At 37.4% G+C, this 19,777-nt stretch overlaps 1 protein-coding gene across 2 annotated transcripts in view; it reads right to left on the bottom strand.

Moving 5' to 3' along the window:
• Positions 1 to 7,821: 7,821 nt before the first annotated feature.
• CRBN (cereblon) overlaps positions 7,822 to 19,777 on the bottom strand; it is a 30,709-nt gene continuing 18,753 nt past the window's right edge. For both annotated transcript variants that reach the window (XM_054978492.1, XM_054978493.1), the window contains exons 6-11: positions 16,638 to 16,700; positions 14,979 to 15,063; positions 13,878 to 13,993; positions 12,296 to 12,360; positions 9,652 to 9,783; positions 7,822 to 9,186 (exon numbers count right to left, since the gene is read on the bottom strand). In XM_054978492.1, the coding sequence (XP_054834467.1) occupies positions 9,003 to 9,186; positions 9,652 to 9,783; positions 12,296 to 12,360; positions 13,878 to 13,993; positions 14,979 to 15,063; positions 16,638 to 16,700 (645 nt within the window). In that variant the 3' untranslated portion in view covers positions 7,822 to 9,002. The remainder of the gene's footprint in view (positions 9,187 to 9,651; positions 9,784 to 12,295; positions 12,361 to 13,877; positions 13,994 to 14,978; positions 15,064 to 16,637; positions 16,701 to 19,777) is intronic.

Genomic DNA, 19,777 nt, shown 5'->3' with positions numbered 1-19,777 from the left:
CAAGCTATCAAAGATATCATAGTTTATTTTGTCAAAAAGTTGATAAAAGATCAAGTTTTACAACAACATAAGAACAAATTGAGAATACAGAAAATTGGAGTTATTAATTTAAAGGAGATACCACTCAGAATCTTGAGGAAACAAAGAGACTATGTATTTTAAACTGAAAAACTGATATAGAAAAAAATCCCATTCAGATGGGACAAGTTAGAAGGAGTGGTTTTTACTTTCAAACAGACTGAATTTGGTTCCAAAAGCAAGAGATTTTTTTGAAAAATACAAGATTTAGAAGAGTTTTCAGAAGATCCACAACAGTCCTCATTGGAACAGAAAGATAAGGAAGAACAAGATATGGACTCTGATAATAATTAAAACCCAAGTATGGATTACAAATGCATAACATGGAATAAAAATGGGGTGAATGCTCCTCAAAAACGATGGGAAATATTTCATTATTTTAAAAAAATGAGAGCTGCTATCATTGACTTACAAGAAACTCATATGAGAGAAAAGGACATCAAGTCTTTGGATTACAAACTTTTGGGAGGGGGATTTAACTCTTCAGATAATAAAAAGAAAAATGGGGTGGTATTGAATCTAAAACAGCACTGAATCCAGAACTTGCAATATCTGACAATCATGACAGATTTGTGGGGGTGGACGTGACATTAAATGGAAGCAAAATTTTGGTGGTGGGAATCTGCATCAAATGAGGAAAGGGTGTGGTTCTACAAATATCTTTTGGAAAAATTGGTGGATTTGTCCTATGAAAATTTTTGGTTGATGGGTGATTGGAATGGTGTAGTTTCTCCAGAAATAGATAGGTGCTCTGAGAAAAACATAAAAGATATGCAAGGCAAATTGCCAAAGGTTTATTTTTACATGACTGATAATATGGGTTTGGTGGATGTTTGGAGACAAAAAAATGGGGATTCAAGAGAATATACATTCTTTTCTGAGATGCATAAATCTTTGTCACGTATAGATATGGTCTGGGTATCGAAAAATTTGGTAACCAAAATTGTGGAGATATTGCCAAAGTCCTTTTTAGATTATAATCCTATAAGTTTTAGAATCAAATCTAATACATTTAGGTGGCAACTAAATGACTCTTTACTACAGAAAGAGGCAATTGTAGAGGACTGTAAAAAAAAGGCTAAAAGAATTTTTTGAATTAAATTTGAACAAGGGTACAGGTTTGAGAATGGTCTTGGATGCAAGCAAAGCATTTATAAGAGGCCACTTCATACATCATAACTTGGAATTAGAGGAGGGGGAAGCAGGAAAAAATGCAAGGAATCCTGCAAGAAATTTTTTAAAAGGAAAAAGAATTAAAAACGGTGCCAGGGAATGTTAAGGTGCAACAAGAAATAAAATGCTTGCAACAACGGCTATCAGTGTTAACAGTAAGAAATTTAGAGAAAAAACTGAAATATGCTAAGCAGAGAAATTTTGAATTTGCTAATAAACTGGGAAGGTCGTTGGCGTATAGACTGATAAAAGAGAGAAAAATGATCTTAAAATTGCAAGATGAGAATACTATATAAAAAAAAGGTAGTCCCCTGTGCAAGCACCAAGTCATTACTGACCCATGGGGGACGTTGCATCACAACATTTTCTTGGCAGACTTTTTACAGGGTGGTTTGTCATTGCCTTCCCCAGTCATCTACACTTTACCCCCAGGAAACTGGGTACTCATTTTACCGACCTTGGAAGGATGAAAGGCTGAGTCAACCTTGAGCCAGCTACCTGAACCTGGCTTCCGCCAGGATCAAACTCAGGTCATGAGTAGAGCTTGGATTACAATACTGCAGCTTACAACTCTGCACCACGGGGCTCTCTACGCTAACAGAAAAGGGAGCCATCTTAAAGACCCTTTTTAAGTATTATTCAAACTAGGGGTATGTGATTTGAGTTTCCAATTCGGGAAAAATAACCGTATCAGAACCGATTCACAAAGATTGGGGATTTCCAAAACAGCTCCGAAGCAGGAAATCTAAATTATTTATTTATTTATTTATTTTATTCGATTTATACCCCGCCCTCCCCACAGATGGGCTCAGGGCGGCTTGCATACCCCTAATTCAAACTTGTACAGAAGACAGGATATTTCTTTAAAGAAATTGAATGATTATTTATCAAAACAGAAGCGACCTAAAATTATGGAGGAATAACAACATGATGAACAACCCAATAATGATTCAAGAAGTGGTAGAAGCAATTAAAAAGATAAAAACTGGGATGTCACCAGGTCTTAATGGACTATTTGGTCGCTATTATAAATGCTTTGAAGATGAGATCTTAGTACCCTTGCAAAATGCAATGAATTCAATTTTATTGGGAGGAAAGATACTAACATTACACTGATGCCCAAAGACGGGCAAGCTTTGATGCTAGCAAAAAACTATAGACCTATATCGTTGCTGACTAATGACTACAAACTATTTACCATGATTTTAGCAAAAAGACTCAAGTATATTCTCAAAGAGTTTATTCATGAAGGTCAAAGTGGTTTCTTACCCAAAAGAGAGATGAAAGACGATGTCAGAATTGTATTAGATATAGTGGAATTGTGGCAAAACGGGGCCTTTCCTCCCACTGGTAGACCCCGCTCTGCCTACCCCTCCCTTTTCCGCCTCTGGCCAGGCACCTGAAGGGGCTGTCTCCCTTTCCTGTCTCCGGGTAGTTGCTGTCACCACTGTCCCTGTGTGGGGTCCTGGTTAGGCAGGACAACCTCCTAACCTCCCTCCTCTGCTAGTGGGCCCAAGCAGTTGGGGGACTATGTGGAAGAGAACAGATTTCTTCCTTCATAAATTCCAAAAATCATTTATTTAACTTCTAACTATACACAGGCAAATATACAGTGAACAGAAGGAATAATAAAACGTAAACAGAAACCCCTACTCTCTCTCCCTCTGCTTCCCTATACTCATGCCCTAATTAGATGTAGTGTAGGGCAGGCCTGATACTTTGATACCTGGGGTTACATTAGATCTACATCTCCCCTCAGAGCCATCTCTCCCTCAACTCTTCAGCCACTGTCAACTTCCAACTCCCCTCTACCAACTGACTCGCTCTCCCTCCAATCACATTCTACTCCAGAACTGGCCCCTCTCCTCTGCAGCCCATAGAAAGTTAACTCCACAAACATAATGGTGTTTCTCCACAGGAATATTTGGATAAACCCAATGAATAACAAGCAGCTCTAATTTTCTTGGATGGTGAGAAGGCCTTTGACAATTTGAACTGGATTTTCCTGTTTGAAGTTTTAGAAAAGATGAATTTTTGGGAAAATTTTATAAAATGGGTGAAATCAATCTACACTTAACAGAATGCTAAAGTTATTGTTAATGAAGAATTAACTAAGCCATGTGAGATTCAAAAAGGAACACATCAAGGATGTCCGTTATTGCTCCTTTTCATGTTAGTGTTTGAGGTTTTGAATAGAGACATTAGACAGGAGGAAAGGACTAGAGCTGTTAAAATTAAAAAAAAAGTCATACAAATTAAGAGCCTTCGCAGATGATTTGGTTATAATCCTGGAAGACCTGGAATCCTGAGTATTACTGTAACTCTGAAGGCTTGTCTATTAATGTAGTAAAATGCCAAAGTCATGATATTTAATAAAAGGAAAAGGGGAAAAATCTTCAGATGTCAAACAAATGGTGGAAATGTGAGCAGCATGAAGGAGCATTTAATCATCTTTTGTGGACTTGCCCTAAAGCAAAAAATTTTGGTCACAAATTCATATCTTAATACAAAAAATGTTGAAGATCAAAATACAATTTAAACCAGAAGCCTTTTTGTTGGGACTAATGGATAAATAGTTGGAAAATAAACATGGCATCTTACTTCTATATACCACGGCAGCTAGGCTTTTATATGCACAAAAATGAAAAAGTACAGTATTGCCTTCAATCAAGGACTAGATTGTGAAAATGATAGTTAGTGGAGATGGCTAAAACTTACAGCCTTGATCAGAGATAAAACATTGTCTACCTTGATGGTTAACAGGAAATGTTTGTTAAAATATAGGTGCTGTAGAGAAAAATGGAAAATGGTTGTTATTTTCAATCTTTGGGCCTTTTCTCACTGATAAAATACTGAGTATTACTGTAACTCTGAAGGCTTGTGTATTAATGTAGTAAAATGCCAAAGACATTATATTTAGTAAAAGGAAAAGGGGAAAAATCTTCAGATGGTATATAGTAGGTCCATCTATGGAACAGGTTAACCAATTTAAATACCTGATAATCCATTTTGAAGCATCCCTTGCATGGAAAAAACATTTGGATTTGGTGAGGAATATTGCCTTGAGAGTAGGGAGGACAATTTTAAAATACTTTTATACAGTGGGAGGTGAATTTGTCTCCTTGGCCTTAAAGGTATATAATACCAAAGTTTTAAATCAATTTGTGTGTGGTATGGAAATCTGGATTCTGAGAGAATGGATTACATTCAGTATGATTTTTTCCAGCACTTATTGACTACTCCCAGATGTGTTTCAGAAATAGCTCTTAGAGCCAAATTGGGTGAAATACCAACAGAAGCTAAGGCATGGATAAAGTAAAGATTTTAAAATCTGAGGAACAGCCCACTCTATTGGACTCATCTGGGCAGATAAATATAATAGTCCATGGGATCAACTATTGGGAAAGAAAATGAAATGCCAAGGAATAATGAACAATATGGTCAAGAAGACTACAGAGAACAAAATATAATTAGGCAAATAAAATTATGTGTCAGGGAGTTGGACATTACTAGTACATCTGTTACGGCTCGGAGGGTATGTTCAACTCTTTACTTAGGTATTGCCCTCCTGATGCAACTGATGAAGTATTTTTATCATTTGACAGTACCAAAGCTTAGAAGAGCTTTTATTCTGGCAAGAATGAATGCTCTTCCCTCTGCGATTTTGGAGGGTAGATATAAGAAACTACCATATGCTAACAGAACATGCAGATACCTATATGATAAAACTGAAATCATTGAACATATGGTTATAGAGTGTCCCATATTTAATGAAATGAGGGCTAGCTAAATTACCCCTCTACTTAAAAGAATGGAAGCATCTAATATGAGAGCGCAGGTGACATGGTTCCTTTTGGATACAAATGATACCATTACTCTTTATATGGCAAAATATATAAGGGCTAAAATTAAATATCATATAAATATTACGTTTCCCATTTTAATTTCTGCTCAAGGTGATAGTCATATGTGCTGGTAGAGAGGGGGGGCACGGGCAATGACATGAGAGCAGGAGCGACCCCCCACTGGTAATAATTTAGATGGCTTTGGTAATCTCTATGTTGTACTCAAGGTATTAACATAACAACTGTGGTTGCCCTCACTTGTCTGTCTCCAGTGCTGGCCCACAAACCACTGATAACAAATACTTTAATAAGATTCCATGGGAAGCTACAATACCAAATACTACTGCTTAATTAGCCTTTGAGCCTCTTCAGACTGCATAGATAATCACTGTACTTTCTCCACATATGAACTAGTCTTCCTATGGCTGCATGACAATATGAACAGAAAATGCTGCAGAACAAAACCAACTCTGCTCCTTTCTTTTCTTCCATCAGTCAAAAACCAAACCTTGTTTTGAAATATAGCAGAAAGTTTTTTATTCTTCACAACGTTTTTCCAATGGAAAACAGAATTATTTCAAACAGCAGACAAAGCAGCAGTTTAAAGCACAGTGTATTTTTCTAACTGCAGCTTTCACAAGCAGTCTGAACAACTGTCAGGTAAAAGGAGCCCAACACTGGTGTAACAAAGTTTTTCCCATTCAATAACAGCACTACAGGATGATATGCATGTGGATGCTCTCAAAACAATAGTGATAAGCAATAGGAAAAGTTTGTAAGATTATTTGTGTGAAACTTTTAAAAAAGTTTAGCAATCCAATGATATTTAGACTAACTTCCTAGCTTAAATTTATATGAACGGACATGGTTTAAACTCATTTCCGATTAAGTGGTTATAATGGCCATGCTGATTTCTGCATTTTAGTGTCTGCCCCATCACTAAGTTATTCAGCTTAATGCCCAGGATGCTTCTCTTTCTCACTATTGCAAGTACAACCCACATTGTGTAGGCAAAGGAAAATCAAGCCAGACAACATGGAAGCAATAATGGTTGTATATTGGTACTATAAACCATAAACTCTACATAATGGTTTTTTCACTGATGGTACTTTTAACAGCCAGTTGCACAACAGGAAGATATACTGTCTTTGCAATTATTTAAAATTATACTACTTGGGGAGTTAGAAAATTTTACGAATTTGGTAATCTCAAAGCAATAAAACAGACTGGAGCAACTGGGGAAGCAACAGTAACTATGAAATTAAAGGAACACTTGCTTTTTGCTAATCTCATTTGAGAATGATTCTATTGACTTCTCCACACCTTATTTCCAACTTTGTTTTTGTTTCTCATTCACACCAAATCAAAAATAGGCATAATTCATGCCTTCCTTTTCATCTGAGGCAACTGAATAGCAGAGTTGTAGTACAAACATAAGCATAGTTATACTCTTCTAAGGCTATCCAAGTAATTGGGTTCAGAAGGGTGTTAACTTTGCTCAAGATTGCACTTGTAGTCAAACATGTTAGGGATCAGTTCATCAAGCACAGCTGATACAAAACCTCCTTTGTTTTCAAGGGTCCTGGGGGAAAAAGCAGTGGATTTAAAAGTGGTAGTTTCTTTAGGCAAAAACTGTTAGAAGAAGCCTAATTAGACACTACTTCTGCCACTTCAGATTCATGGCACAGCAAGATTTAAGAGCAGTTTGTTATCTCCTACACTTCATTTATCCCATGTGAAATTAAAAATTGAGCCAGCGTGTTTTCTTACTTGTGGGACCGCCCTGATCATGTAGTATAATGATACTAACGGGTGGGTGTTGAGTGGAGGTAGAGAAAAGATTCCATATTCAAAAAGTGGGATCCCTCAACACAACTGCTTTCTACGTACATTAAGGAGATCAAATGTGTGACCGTGAGACACTCTTCCTGATTTCATCATCCTTGAATTAGTACTAATCACAAAGCCTGTTTAAATGCCACTTTTGGTCCTCTCAGATCAAAGAGCACATTTATCACATGGAAGTTTAATTTCAATGTCTGCAATATATTAGAATGGATTAAAAACTTATCTCAAACACCACAACCATCCCAGCCTCTTGTGCAGTCATTTTCCATGAAATTTGAAAAATGAGGCCTTCCTGACATCCTAGATATCTGCAAATCCCACTAATGAGAATGAAAACCACTGGAGTCTAGGCCCTTCAAAAACTGACAGCACAGTACTTTTATTATACATATTTTACTCATTTAAGAAAAAAGCTCTCTAGGTTTCTGAATGAGTTTCGTACAGGATAACTTTCACTTTTCCTGTGCTTTCAACAATATAGCTTCATATTGCAAGCTAGAAAAATCTAAAATGCTTTTTTCTAATAAAATGGCCTATATGTCATTCCATTTGATCAAAATGAAGTTTCAGCTAATATTGCTTTTCACAGCTCAATGAAAGGACAAAGTTGGAGCACAAACCAAGGTAAACAGCAACCGTGGCTGGGGTAACAATGAAAAAGTTGGTAACAAAGAGGTAGATGTCAAGGAACAACATGAACTATAAGGATTTTTGCCTGCATATAAATTTTTCAGTATTAAATATCACTTTCTCCCAGAAATTAATTTCTACCTGCAAAATGCAGAAACCATGGTGTTATAACTGAAGGCTAGATTTACTGAGGTTATAAAACAATCTCTCATGGACTAGATAAATACATTGGTATTTACAAAACCACTGATTTTTACAGTGTTTTACTTCAACAAAATTATTATTAACATTTAACAAGATCTCTACAATGTACAATGAACAGATGAAGAGGGAAAGAAACAGTGCTGGGGGCAACCATAATCATATATCTGCAAGAAAGACCTGCCATTTGCAAACACTGTCAAAGTGCATTCTGGGAAAATAAATCAGCAAAAAAAAATACTATTTTGGCAACCTTTTTCATAGCATGGACAATGTTAGAAGATAGTTAAGACAGCTGCTTTCTTCCAATGCCAAACATATGTTATTGAGCAGCAACTCTACCAAGGGCTCCACAAATCTTAAGCATGTATACAAAGACACATAATGCCTCGGGTATGAGTGATCAAGTGGAAATATTTATGACTGACTGAAATGCACTAAATGTATTAATAAACAAAACCCATGTACTTTATCCTGGGGTCTTGGATTAATAACTTGTATTTCCATTTTTTTTTTAAATTAATACATCAAAACATGTCAACCAAGTGGAATCAGATAAAAGGATAGAACAAGAACAATTCTATAGCAATTCTTTACAAAGGAGTTGCATATAATAGCTCCTTCAGCAGGTGGTTTCAGCACTTGCTTTTCAAGTAACATCCATCTGAGTCAAATGTTACTATCCCATGAGCCCCAAAAGGAGGTTTAGATCTCACCATTATTTAAGGCTTATTCAGGCAGAACCCTAACACCTGTAAGCTATTTCACTCCATTAGGAAATGGGGATTCATATACATTCACTACGTTCTATAAGCAAATACCTCAGAACAGCAGGCAATCGGGCATGTCTATCATTATACACAAGTTGAATTACACATTGTCCTCACTCCCAATCAAGAAATTTTAAACAGTCTTATCTCCTCATCAGCAATTTGTGTCTTCTTACATAATTACAGAGCAGGTATAAGCTGCCCAATCGTCAACGCCTGCCAGAAATTCTGAAAGCTATCTGCTTTTCTTGTATGTACTCTCACATTTAGTGCTTTTTTCATTCAGAAGTCCAAATTCAAATATTAAACTTTTCATTGCCTTTGGAAACAATAGTATCTTTCCGCTGCTGAAGCTCAAATATACTGATTTTTTTAAATATATAATCAAACATATGCAGCACTTAGCAGATTAATTTAGGAGACGTCATCTGCTTCTAGTTCATCCAAAAATACGGAGTCATAAGCAAAGCAAGGGTGATTTTTCTTGGCCTGATTCATCTTCTGTTTCTGGAATCCTTGGCACCAGGGCAGAACGGGTCAGTCCCCAGAATCTTTGAGGTGACATATCCTTCCTTGTTGCAGTAAACTTCCAACCAATATGGCTTCTACAGATCCTACACTGGGCAATTGTCCACGCATACCTACAAGATGACACCATCATGTTAGCTTTTATGAATGGCACATACACAGTCACTCAGGAAAAACAACGCACACTCACTCTTAAGGTCACTAAAACAGTAAAACCATTGCAATAAGAGGATACACATGTACAGAGCATGAACTATAACAATCTAAAAGTGTAGTTAGTGACCTAAGAGCATTTGTTATCAAGACTCGCTTAGAAGGCTCAAACGGCTAAATACTTCTCCCTGACACATAAGCGTTCCACATGCAAAGTGATTTTGGCATGGGAGTCCTTCTACACATAAATACCATAGAATATAATCTGGAGTGGTACGTTTGCATGAAGGGCTTTAATCATATGCTCCCTAGACATCTCAGCTTGTCAAGGCCCATACATACCATGTGCAATAGCAGCTGCAGTAAAAAACAAAGCACTGATATGGCATGTTACCTGCTAGTATTAACAAGAAACATTTCATTACCCAGGAAACCAGCTGTGTTCTGTGGAAGATCTGCCACTCAGATTCAGGTTGCAGGCTTTGTATACAGTAAGGGTCTCATGCACGTAGCCATGTGGATTCACATATGCAGCCATAGGTCCACACAAGGACAAACTGTAACAAATAATTGCAATGTCAATTAAGAAGATACAGGATCCAAGAGAGATCCAACACAAACTGGCAACAATCCAGCTATCCATAAATATATGCAGGCTCAGCAGTGCGTTCTCCATGTCGATTCATTATCCCCTCTCGTTCCAACTGACCTAATTTATACCCTAGGCTAGTTGTTTCTACAGAGAGCTCTCAAGCTATCTCAGAAATGGAAGCAGATAAGGACATTTCTGCTTTGAATGTGTGCCAGCAAAATCCATGTAGTGACAAAAAGCCATATTCTTACAGAGCTACCCATTTAACATGTAGATACTATTTGAGTCCACTAACAAACAATTACTTACGGAAGTATAATGCATGACATTTATTTGCTATATTTATAGACCACCTCTTAATCTTAAAAGCTCCTGATAAAAATAAATTGTATTTTTAGATCTGAACAGCAATTCATCGAAAAAACCAATATGCAAAATATATAACCAGACACCAGGACACTACAAATATTGTTGGAGTAAGCAAGAAAATGCAAAAACAAATGTAATTTATGTAATTGTAGAAGACAGTGGAAAAACTGAATTTTCACTCCCCTCTAAAAGAGGAGATTATGCCTACCACAGTGTAAGGATGCCAGGCAACCCTCAAGAGACTTCATGAGTAAAAGTTCTCTATTGATAAGATGCCAGTATCATGCATTTATGTCATCCGTGCTAGGATTGGCGGCTACAGCCATGTATCAAGCAGAAATAGGTTCCCAAGGCTACTCCTAATCCCCTACCCTTTCTCCTAACAGTCCTCTAATTCTGCAGACAGGAAAACAGGTTGTGTGATTCATGGACTGCTTAAGGTCAAGTAGGCTCTCAGGCTCGGGAGAGATTACAACAGGAACAAATACTTCCCGTTCTCATCCTAATTTCAAGCAACAGAATCACCCCAACAGCATCACCTTCAGCTGCAGAAGGGTATTGTATATGACAGGTGATCCTGAGCAGCTGATACACAGGGGCTCCAAGGGGAAAGAGTTTCAGAGAACAGAAGCAACCCCAGGGGAAAAAAAAACCCAGCTCCTTGGGGATTCTCTAGCATCTACAACAGATGGTAAATGCTTCATTAGCAGGTTTGTATGGAAAAAGTCAGTCCCCAAAATACTTGACACTCATTGTTTAAGGATGAATGCCATTTGGAAGCAAAGATGACACACATGTATCTGTTCTATGGATACATTCAGATGTCACAAACCCCAGTTCTATTAAACCATAGTTAGTTGTGATGTCCAAATGCAGACAAACAAACCAGAGTTGTTGCTGACCTCTAAGAACAAGGGTTAACTAAAGCCTGTAACTAATTTATTATCCATAGCCTATAGCAATTGCCAGAATGCATAACTCCCAATTTGATTAACAGTGCTTTCCCTCAAGGCTAGCAGCACTGACGGCCTGAAAAACTGAGCTGCTCAAGCACCATTCAGCTTTTGCTGCTGGCTTCTCAGGCCACATCTTCCATCTGCCTACAAAGCAAACTTCATAATCACTCAGCCTGACTGGATGAATTTGAGCCACTCACTCTCCTTCAGCCTAACCTACCTCACAGGGTTGTTGAGAGAATAAAATGGAGGAACTGAGAACTATGTAAGATACCTTAAGCTCTTTGGATAAAAAGGGTGGGATAGAAGTTCCCAGAGGAGAGACAAGGACAACAGGACAAAATTCAATTATATGGTTTTAGTCACACCTACTAGAAATTGCTCCAAAAGAAAACTGTATAATCACAAGTATCTCCCCTAGTGAGATAACAGGTTTTATTTGGATTGTAACAGGAATATAATTTTTGGAGGGAGGGAGAAAAACAAATACCAATTATTCTGCAATTTGCCACTTTTATAAGCACAAAGAATTTACAACTCCCTATCTGGGATCTTTTGCACCCCATAAACCATTTTTTTCTGCACAAGAAATAATTGGTGGCCAGGGCAGGGGGTGGGGGAGAATCAAGGATAAAAAGAACAATTTTAAAGTTTTGCAAAATCATCACTACTTCACAATCACCACAGCATGACATCTTACTTCCATGGAAGCAGATGCTGTGTTATGGCTACACCTGAAGTGTAGTGGAAACGGGAGAAGAGAGAAAGCAAACACGACCAGTTGCTTAAACAGAAATTACCTGTCCAACCTGAAGACAGGCATCTTACCAGAAGTCATTCAGAAGGCTTCCTTTATGAGAGTGAAATTGCAGTGCTGCTTTGTCTTGGATCCAATGGAAGATTTCCACAAAGGGAAGGGGGACAATTTTTGCCAATTGCCCCCTTGTGCAGCAGAGTTCCAATTCCCCTGTCAAGCAGTTCCTGGAGGCTTCCAATCCTCCAAGGGGAATTTTAGGTTGCTTCAGAAACTAACTAGCACTGGCTACTAGCACTAGTTACAAACCTACCTGGGTTTGTACAAACACTGCTATACCATGACACTGGAACACTGCCCAGGTCAAAAGCTTAAGATGTAATCAATTATAAACTCACCTGAATATTTCATTTTTTGTTGTTATTTCTGTGTCCAGACAGCTCTTACAACATAGGGATGTACACTATAACAAAGCAAACAATGAGAAAAGCTTAACTTAAGCTTTCAGCCAAACTATGTACAAAAAACATTTTGATCATTACTTTTAAAAACGTTAAATTATGGCTATTTGGCTTCCATTTTTCTATGCCTTTTTGGGGACCACAGGCAAGTATATTTTCAGAAAAGGCACCAAAAAAACAGAAGCCAAACAGCCTACTACCATTTTGAAATCGGAGACACGTGAAGAGGAAAAGCTGGCAGTGTTCGGTGAGTGGGCTATCTCTTTAAGAACGTGTGGAAATGGCCCATATTTAATCAGGATTTGGTCCTAATTATATTCTACTATGTTGAATACTCTGATCATATAAATGGAATTACTTTCCATATAAGTTGCACAATAACACTCTTCATAACAGGGATATCAGGCTGAAATACCTATATAATTCTTGCAAGTGCTCTAGTGGGGGAAATGCTATTACTGTAATATATGCGTAACACTATATTGAAACTAAGCTCATTTAATACATTTAAAACTAAGCTCATTTAATACATGCAAAGATTTACTTTTGAAGTTGGGTAAAAGTGGACTTTATTTTCCTTTCAAAGGGTGTTTTGAGACAGAAAAATGTATTAATTCTCTCATCAAATGATGAACCAATAAAGTAACAATACATTACCAACCTCTCCCCCCCCCCCCAATAATGTATCAGTTACCATTTTTGGAAAATATAAAAAGAATCACCACCACAGCACAGAAGAGAAACATTTCAAGTCATTATATTCAACTTGAAACTCGTCTGAATGCATAAGAGGCAAAATAAACTAACTACTTTAGGAATTGTCAGTTTTAAAGAGTTAGAACAACAGAATGACTTGGAATCATATTAAATGAAACTGCACCTTCAAGCAATATGGGAATTCTACCTCACCATTTAGAGTCTCAAATATTATATATTTGGCCTTAGAAAATTGTGTAGAATCACATTTCTTTCAAATGTTTTTTATTCCATATTCATTTACAGATTGATTAAGATTTCAGTTTACATTTTTACATTTTTTAAAATGTATTTTTAAACACAATACATCCCCTGAAGCCAAATATATGAGGACAATATAAAGTCGGGTCCTAAGCACTATGAGTTGCCACTGTGTTCATGGAACAGAATTTTCCTATAATCTTTAAGATTATAAACTCATAGGGGGTGAATCAAAAGGGACAGGGGGTGAATCAAAGGAAGTCCTGCACCAGCAGAAAGAAGCTTAAGATCTATAGAATTCCAGGCACCCGTTTTACTGGACAGTTAATTAATATATTCTAGTTTTAAAAATAATCACATTTGTAATTATCAAGGGGCATACTCTTCCATCTCATCTCTAAATATTAGCAAAGTTTATGCCAGAAAACCTGATTCTTGAATATAAAATGGGAGGGGGATGCATAGGAGAAAGCATGTTAATGATTTTACTTGTCTGAAAATACCAAAATCACTGATGAATACTGAATGGATTCAGCTTAATAAAGTTGTTTAGTATACTTACTTTGTTCATAATATCTAGCTCACATCGAAGTCGTTGAATAGCACTACCAATTTTAAGGAGCTGAATTCGTAATGCATCATCAATGGGCAGACAAGCTGCAACCCTGTATGAAAAATCTGGGGAGAGAGAAGGCACCTCAACTTACAATTTTTTAAAAAATTCAAAATGCTGAATCAGATTCTTGATACTAGATCAATTTTATCTTGCTATTAATCAGTGCATATTTTAAATTAATGTACCAACAGTCAACAGTTGCTGTGTGGCAACTCTAGTGTAAAAGATGGGGGGAGGGGTAATAGATATGTCTTATGTGCTTTTAGTATGTGTTCATAAGTTGAGCTCTCATGCAGTTTACCTTTAGAGTTTTTGTCTTATAATGACATTTGTGACATGGCAAAGGATGCTTCTCTATGTTATTTGGGGTGGAGACACCCTGGAACTGGTTTCAAAAGAGTGACAATATTACTATGAAAAGAGCAAGTGTCCAGTAGCACCTATAAGACCAACAAAATTTGTGGTAGGGTAGTCACAGCTCACTTCTTCAGTTACCACCAGTATTGCTATGCTGAATACTGCTATGCTGACACATGACCTCTGGCTGCATTACACAAATGACAGGAACAAGGTGAGCAAGAAACAACTACACTCAGCACAGAGGCAGCGCTCCACTTTTGCCTCTCCCCCTGGCTTTTTCCCCACCCACTTAGTTGTACAACAGCTTTGGAACTGCAGTGTGACAAAGATTTACCATAGCATTGCCTGAAGGATCTGATGATAGTGGTGGGGTGATCTCATTAGATGGCAAAAATTCACATAGCAAGTTGTATGGAGTAAGGACCACATAAAAGCCCTTTCCAGTATCTTCCATATAAGGCCTCTCTATGCAAAGGGGCCCAACTGCTATAGATGTACAGACAAGAGCAGTGTACATCTTAAAAGCAAATGATCTGCTCTGGCACTTTGAAGAGTAACATACTGTAGTGAAGAAACAACCAATTTATACAGCTCCTACCATTGGACCACTACTGGCGAAGAAGCAAGGTGATGCATAGAGTGATATATGAAGGAATTTTCTGAATTTAGTTAAGTATCTTAGAGTACCTATTGGATTTGATGGAAGCGATTCATCTTTAAGATTTTCATCCCACTCGTGCAGTTGCTGTTTGACTCTCTCCATCAAGGTTTCCTTGTGTTAGAAGAAAAACCTAATTTAAACATAAAAACTTCTTTTTTCTTTATTAAAGAAGAAGAATGAAGAATAAGCATAAGCAAACCTCCTTTGATGATTGTTTTATTACAGAGGCAAAAATGTAATATTCTGAACAGGGCAAGGATATTCCCTAGGCATCTGCCTTTACACAAATGAAAATAAAGTAAACTTTGAGCAAAACAGAAACACAATTTACTATGCTTGTACCAAAGATATGTATGTCAGCTAAATAGCTGTAAGAGGCTAAAGAAAGAATAAAGGAATATATATATATATATATATCATATTTCAGTAGTTAAACTGATCAAAGCCACCCCATTTCTACAACAAACTCAGTAGGTAACATTATCTCTTCATCTCCAATCTGCAATATGGGATAGTATCACTGGTCTACTTATTGCAAGACAACAATGTGTGTGAACAATATTGCAAGTGCTGTATAAATATTACTACTCAATGTCATTTGCAGACATCAGTCAACAGTCACTTCACAGGCTTAGGCTATCAGAATACTAACTTTTACATTTAATTTAATTTATTGTATTTATATTCCGCCCTCCCCGCTTTCGCAGGCTCAGGGCGGATAACAGAATACAAATATACACATCATTAAAAACACCTTAAAAACACAATCATCTCATCTACATCTATTACATATAAATAATTTAAAAAAATTTTTTAAAGCAGCACATAGCAAAAGTTTAGTGTATTTACCAAACAAGCAACTACCTATAATACATAAACCTAGTAATTCTCTGTCGTGCAGGAAAGGAAATGGTTCTGCATTCACAACATAACTCTTAATTTAGCTTTCTTTATTGTTAATGTAAGCTTACATAAGCATAACAGGAGTGAAGCATGAACATATGAGACATATCAAACCTAGTTCTGCTAAAGACAAATATATTAATTGAAATTATTCTATACTAGCAATTAAGAAAAGTGCTGTGGGCAGCATACTAAAAAGGAAACTAAATGGTAGAAGTATTAAAATAAAAAAATAAAGAAAATACTATTTTCACTGCACTCGGGGTCCAAATGAGCACAATACTAGTACACAAGTTATTCAAAATCATCATACCAATGTAAGTTCAAAGCTTATCAGTAGATCAGTTATTAAAATTGTGGCAAATTAAAATATACATTTGTGTAGCTCATGAGATGCTAAAAATGTATTTTAAGATCATGTTAGTTAATTCAAAACAAAGTCAGCAAGAGAACTTCTTGAAGTACAAAGACAATTAGATTAAAAATAAGAGCAGGTCATAATTAATCCACAGGAGACTATACCAACTTTGTGGGAGGAATACAGCAATGATTCATTAGTAGGACAAAAGAAAACAGTCCAAGCTATGGAAAGCACATTGTGTTGGATTCCATGTTTCTTTCTACTAAGAAAACAACAGCCTTCCTTGTTTAGCAGAAGGGAGTTATAAGATCTATTTGTTATTTATTTAAAAAATATAAAATAAAATGTTTTTGAAGACTAACAAACCATTAAGGTGTATGAATTTAAATGTAATAAAATTTAAGATCTTAATAATACTCACCGCATCATATAAGGAATACAGCCAAGGTGGCCAAGAAGTCAGACTAGCACAGTGGAACTTGCGCTGGAAACACAAATATATTTTCATTTTTACTTCAGAATAAGCTAGTTTTTATTTACAAAATTTATATCCTACCTTTCTTCTTTGATCAGGGTCACCAAGGCAGGATAATACTATTAGGAAGTACTGGCTTATTTAAAAATATTTAATCAATGACCCCATTCCAGCACCCCACTCCATCCTGTATTTGTATCACTGTTCTTTTCAGTCCCTCATACTAAGTGTAATGCTTTGCATCTAAGGAGTTTAGATTTTATTTCTGTTTGCTAATGTGGGATTTAAAAAAAAATTGTTACTGTTGGTTTAAATACAGGACTCTGAGGAAAGGGGAAAGGGGGCTGGATGGGTGAATGGCATCTGCTCTGACTGGATGGTAACAATACCCCAGGGGGTGAAGAGAACTGCAGTTCTTAGTCAGTGAGCTGAGAGAAAGTGTTCTAGTTGAGTCAGACACACTGTGCATAGCTTGAGAGACAAGAGTGTTTCTGAAAGAAAGTTAATCAGCCAGGAGATTCTGGCTAAGTCAGAGAAAGGATTCTGACTACAGCAGCCAAACTGTGTGGAAGCCCGAGAGCCTAAGTCAGGCAAACTGTGTGAGTGCCTGAGTCAATCTGATTGAGAAATTATTCTATCTAGGTCAGGGAAGCTATGTGGGAATTATGTCTGTGGGAATGAGATGAGAGCTTAGCCTTTTAGTGAAGATCTGCATGGAAAACTATTCTGTGTGACTGAGTCTATGGATATACTTTTAAGAAGATAATTGTTTTTGAAATTATCAAGCTTAAGAACTGTTCTGAATAACTTTTGTTTAAACAAGAAAGATCCTTTTATTCCATCATAACTACCTTCACATGCTGACCATTCAGTCATTGATAGCTGACAGCTTTGCTCAGGTCTTGCAATCTAAAGGCCTTCCTATATTTCCAGTTAAGCTAAGGAGGTGACAGCAAAATCCTTTTGGCTGGGTCAGGGAGCCAGCAATATAAAGGTCACACAAACACAAAAGGGAAGGTGTTCTCAAGGTAAAAGCTTACATAAAGTAGTGAACCCCTAAAGCTCTATGCAAGTGGAAATAAAAAGGATGTGACCAGAGCCCTCTTGAAGTACAAGTTTAAGGTAAAGTAAGGAGGAGCTGGATTAAAGGTCCAAAGGCAAAGGTTTAAAAACCAACAGCAAATCATTACACTAAGGAATACAAAATTCCTTTGGAACCTCAGGATATCTGATGATGAAACAAAAGCAACAAGGACTCACATTTCTGAACACTGACTCGAGCTCCATAGAGGAACGTGTCGGGTAGAAAGGATAAAATGTAACTAACACATGTTGTCATTTGCATTTGTGTGCTTGAAATGGCCCATTCAAATTGGAAATCGCTTGTCCCATGAAGCTGATCTTATGCTGCTGTACATTAAGCAGTTTACTGTACAACATAGCATGCAAATAAACCTGGTCACTGTTGTATCGTTTTTAGGACTTCGTTTATTCTTTATTGAAGCTATTAAACTGAAATACAATACCTTTGACGAAAATTAAGCCTAAATGAAGAAAGGGGCAGGGAAGGAAAGAAAGCTGGAGACAGAGGGGTAAATAAGTTCACTGGTGGGTGGGAAGGATAAAAGGAAACAGGAAAAGGGAAGAAGATACGGGGGGGGGGCTTTTGGGGAAAGGAAAAAGGAAATAGTGAAAATGGAATGCTCCCCCTCCCACAAGTTCTTTCAGGTCCCTCACTTGTAGTGGGCCACAGATTATATGATCACTACATCTGCAAAATGGTGCTAGGGACAGACTGGGGGGACTGCTCTATAAACCTCAAGGTTGCAGATTTGCAGAAAGATTTGAAATTAAAAAAAACTTTGGAAGGATTAAAAGGCCCCCCCAATAATAGAAGCGCACATGCAGCTTTAAGCAGAGAATGTCCAGTGAGGTCTCAGCAGCCATTTGGGGGGGCTGCAAGGCAGCCACAACACTTGCTCAGTGTCCCAAGCCTTAGTTTTTGTAAAGCACAGATGTGGGGGTGGGGTAGATGGACTGGGAAGCCAAGCTCAGCCCTGGAAAAAGTCCCATCTTCTCCCTGGTATCCTCTGAGAGAGGAGCTGGACCCAGTGGCCACTGTGCAAACTGTGCAACTTAGCCATACTTTTCCTGAGGGAAAGTAAGCTAGAGAGAGGCAAAGAGTGAATGCTAACATTGGGAGGAGGGGAGCAGCCAGTGGGTGGGAAAGAGAAATATAGCAGAATAGGAAAGGCTATAAGGGCTGGAGAGGAAAAGAAAAATTGTGAGAGGGGGAGAAACAGATTAAAATGAGATATCTACCTGCAAATCCTTACGGGTCCCCTGCTTGCAAAACACCTAACATATCTCAGGTGCTTTTGGAAATGAGCAATAACTGATAATGACACCTAATCAGATCAATTTCATTTTCTCTAAAATAGAGATGGCGCCGTAATGAACTTAATACGCCCTGTCTTTTAACAAGGTCATATTTAACCTCCTATTAGCCATTTTCTCCCAGCGACCCTGACTTGCACATGAACTCCCTTTCAGCCTGAACAATGGCTACAGTTACATGGGCAATAGACTACAGCTAACAGTAACCAGGTTTTGAACCTTGAATTAGTGTTAAACTTGGTTATGGCTCGCATTGAACTAATTCTGTGTGGAATGATAAGACTGAAAGGGTGGGGGTTGGGGAGAAGAAGGTTTGAAAAAATGTGCATTGGGACTGGTTGCAAAATGTGCTACACTACAGTTTGGTCCTTTCACCAAGATTAAACAATTAGGAAGGACAGAATTTAAGAATTTATAATCTGCACTTTCTATTAAAGAAGAAGAATCCTAGTTCAGATGGTTCCCACAGCAAAGACCAATCAGCTCTGATTCATTGGACTTCCACACTAAAACACCTGTAAGTATACAGGCCAAAAAGATGAAAAGGTAAAAGTATGATAAAGACTGTAAACTATAGGAGTACACAGATAATCCCAGATACAAGAGAGTATGTTAATAGTACAAGACTCTATCCAGAACTCCTGATCCAATTATTCTGTGAACACAAAGTGGTGACTTTGGCTGAACTT

This window comes from Eublepharis macularius, chromosome 4, assembly GCF_028583425.1.
Source record: "Eublepharis macularius isolate TG4126 chromosome 4, MPM_Emac_v1.0, whole genome shotgun sequence".
Taxonomy (NCBI): domain Eukaryota; kingdom Metazoa; phylum Chordata; class Lepidosauria; order Squamata; family Eublepharidae; genus Eublepharis; species Eublepharis macularius.
The sequence above is the reverse complement of the archived record's forward strand: the minus strand, read 5'-3'. Positions and strand labels throughout refer to the sequence as shown.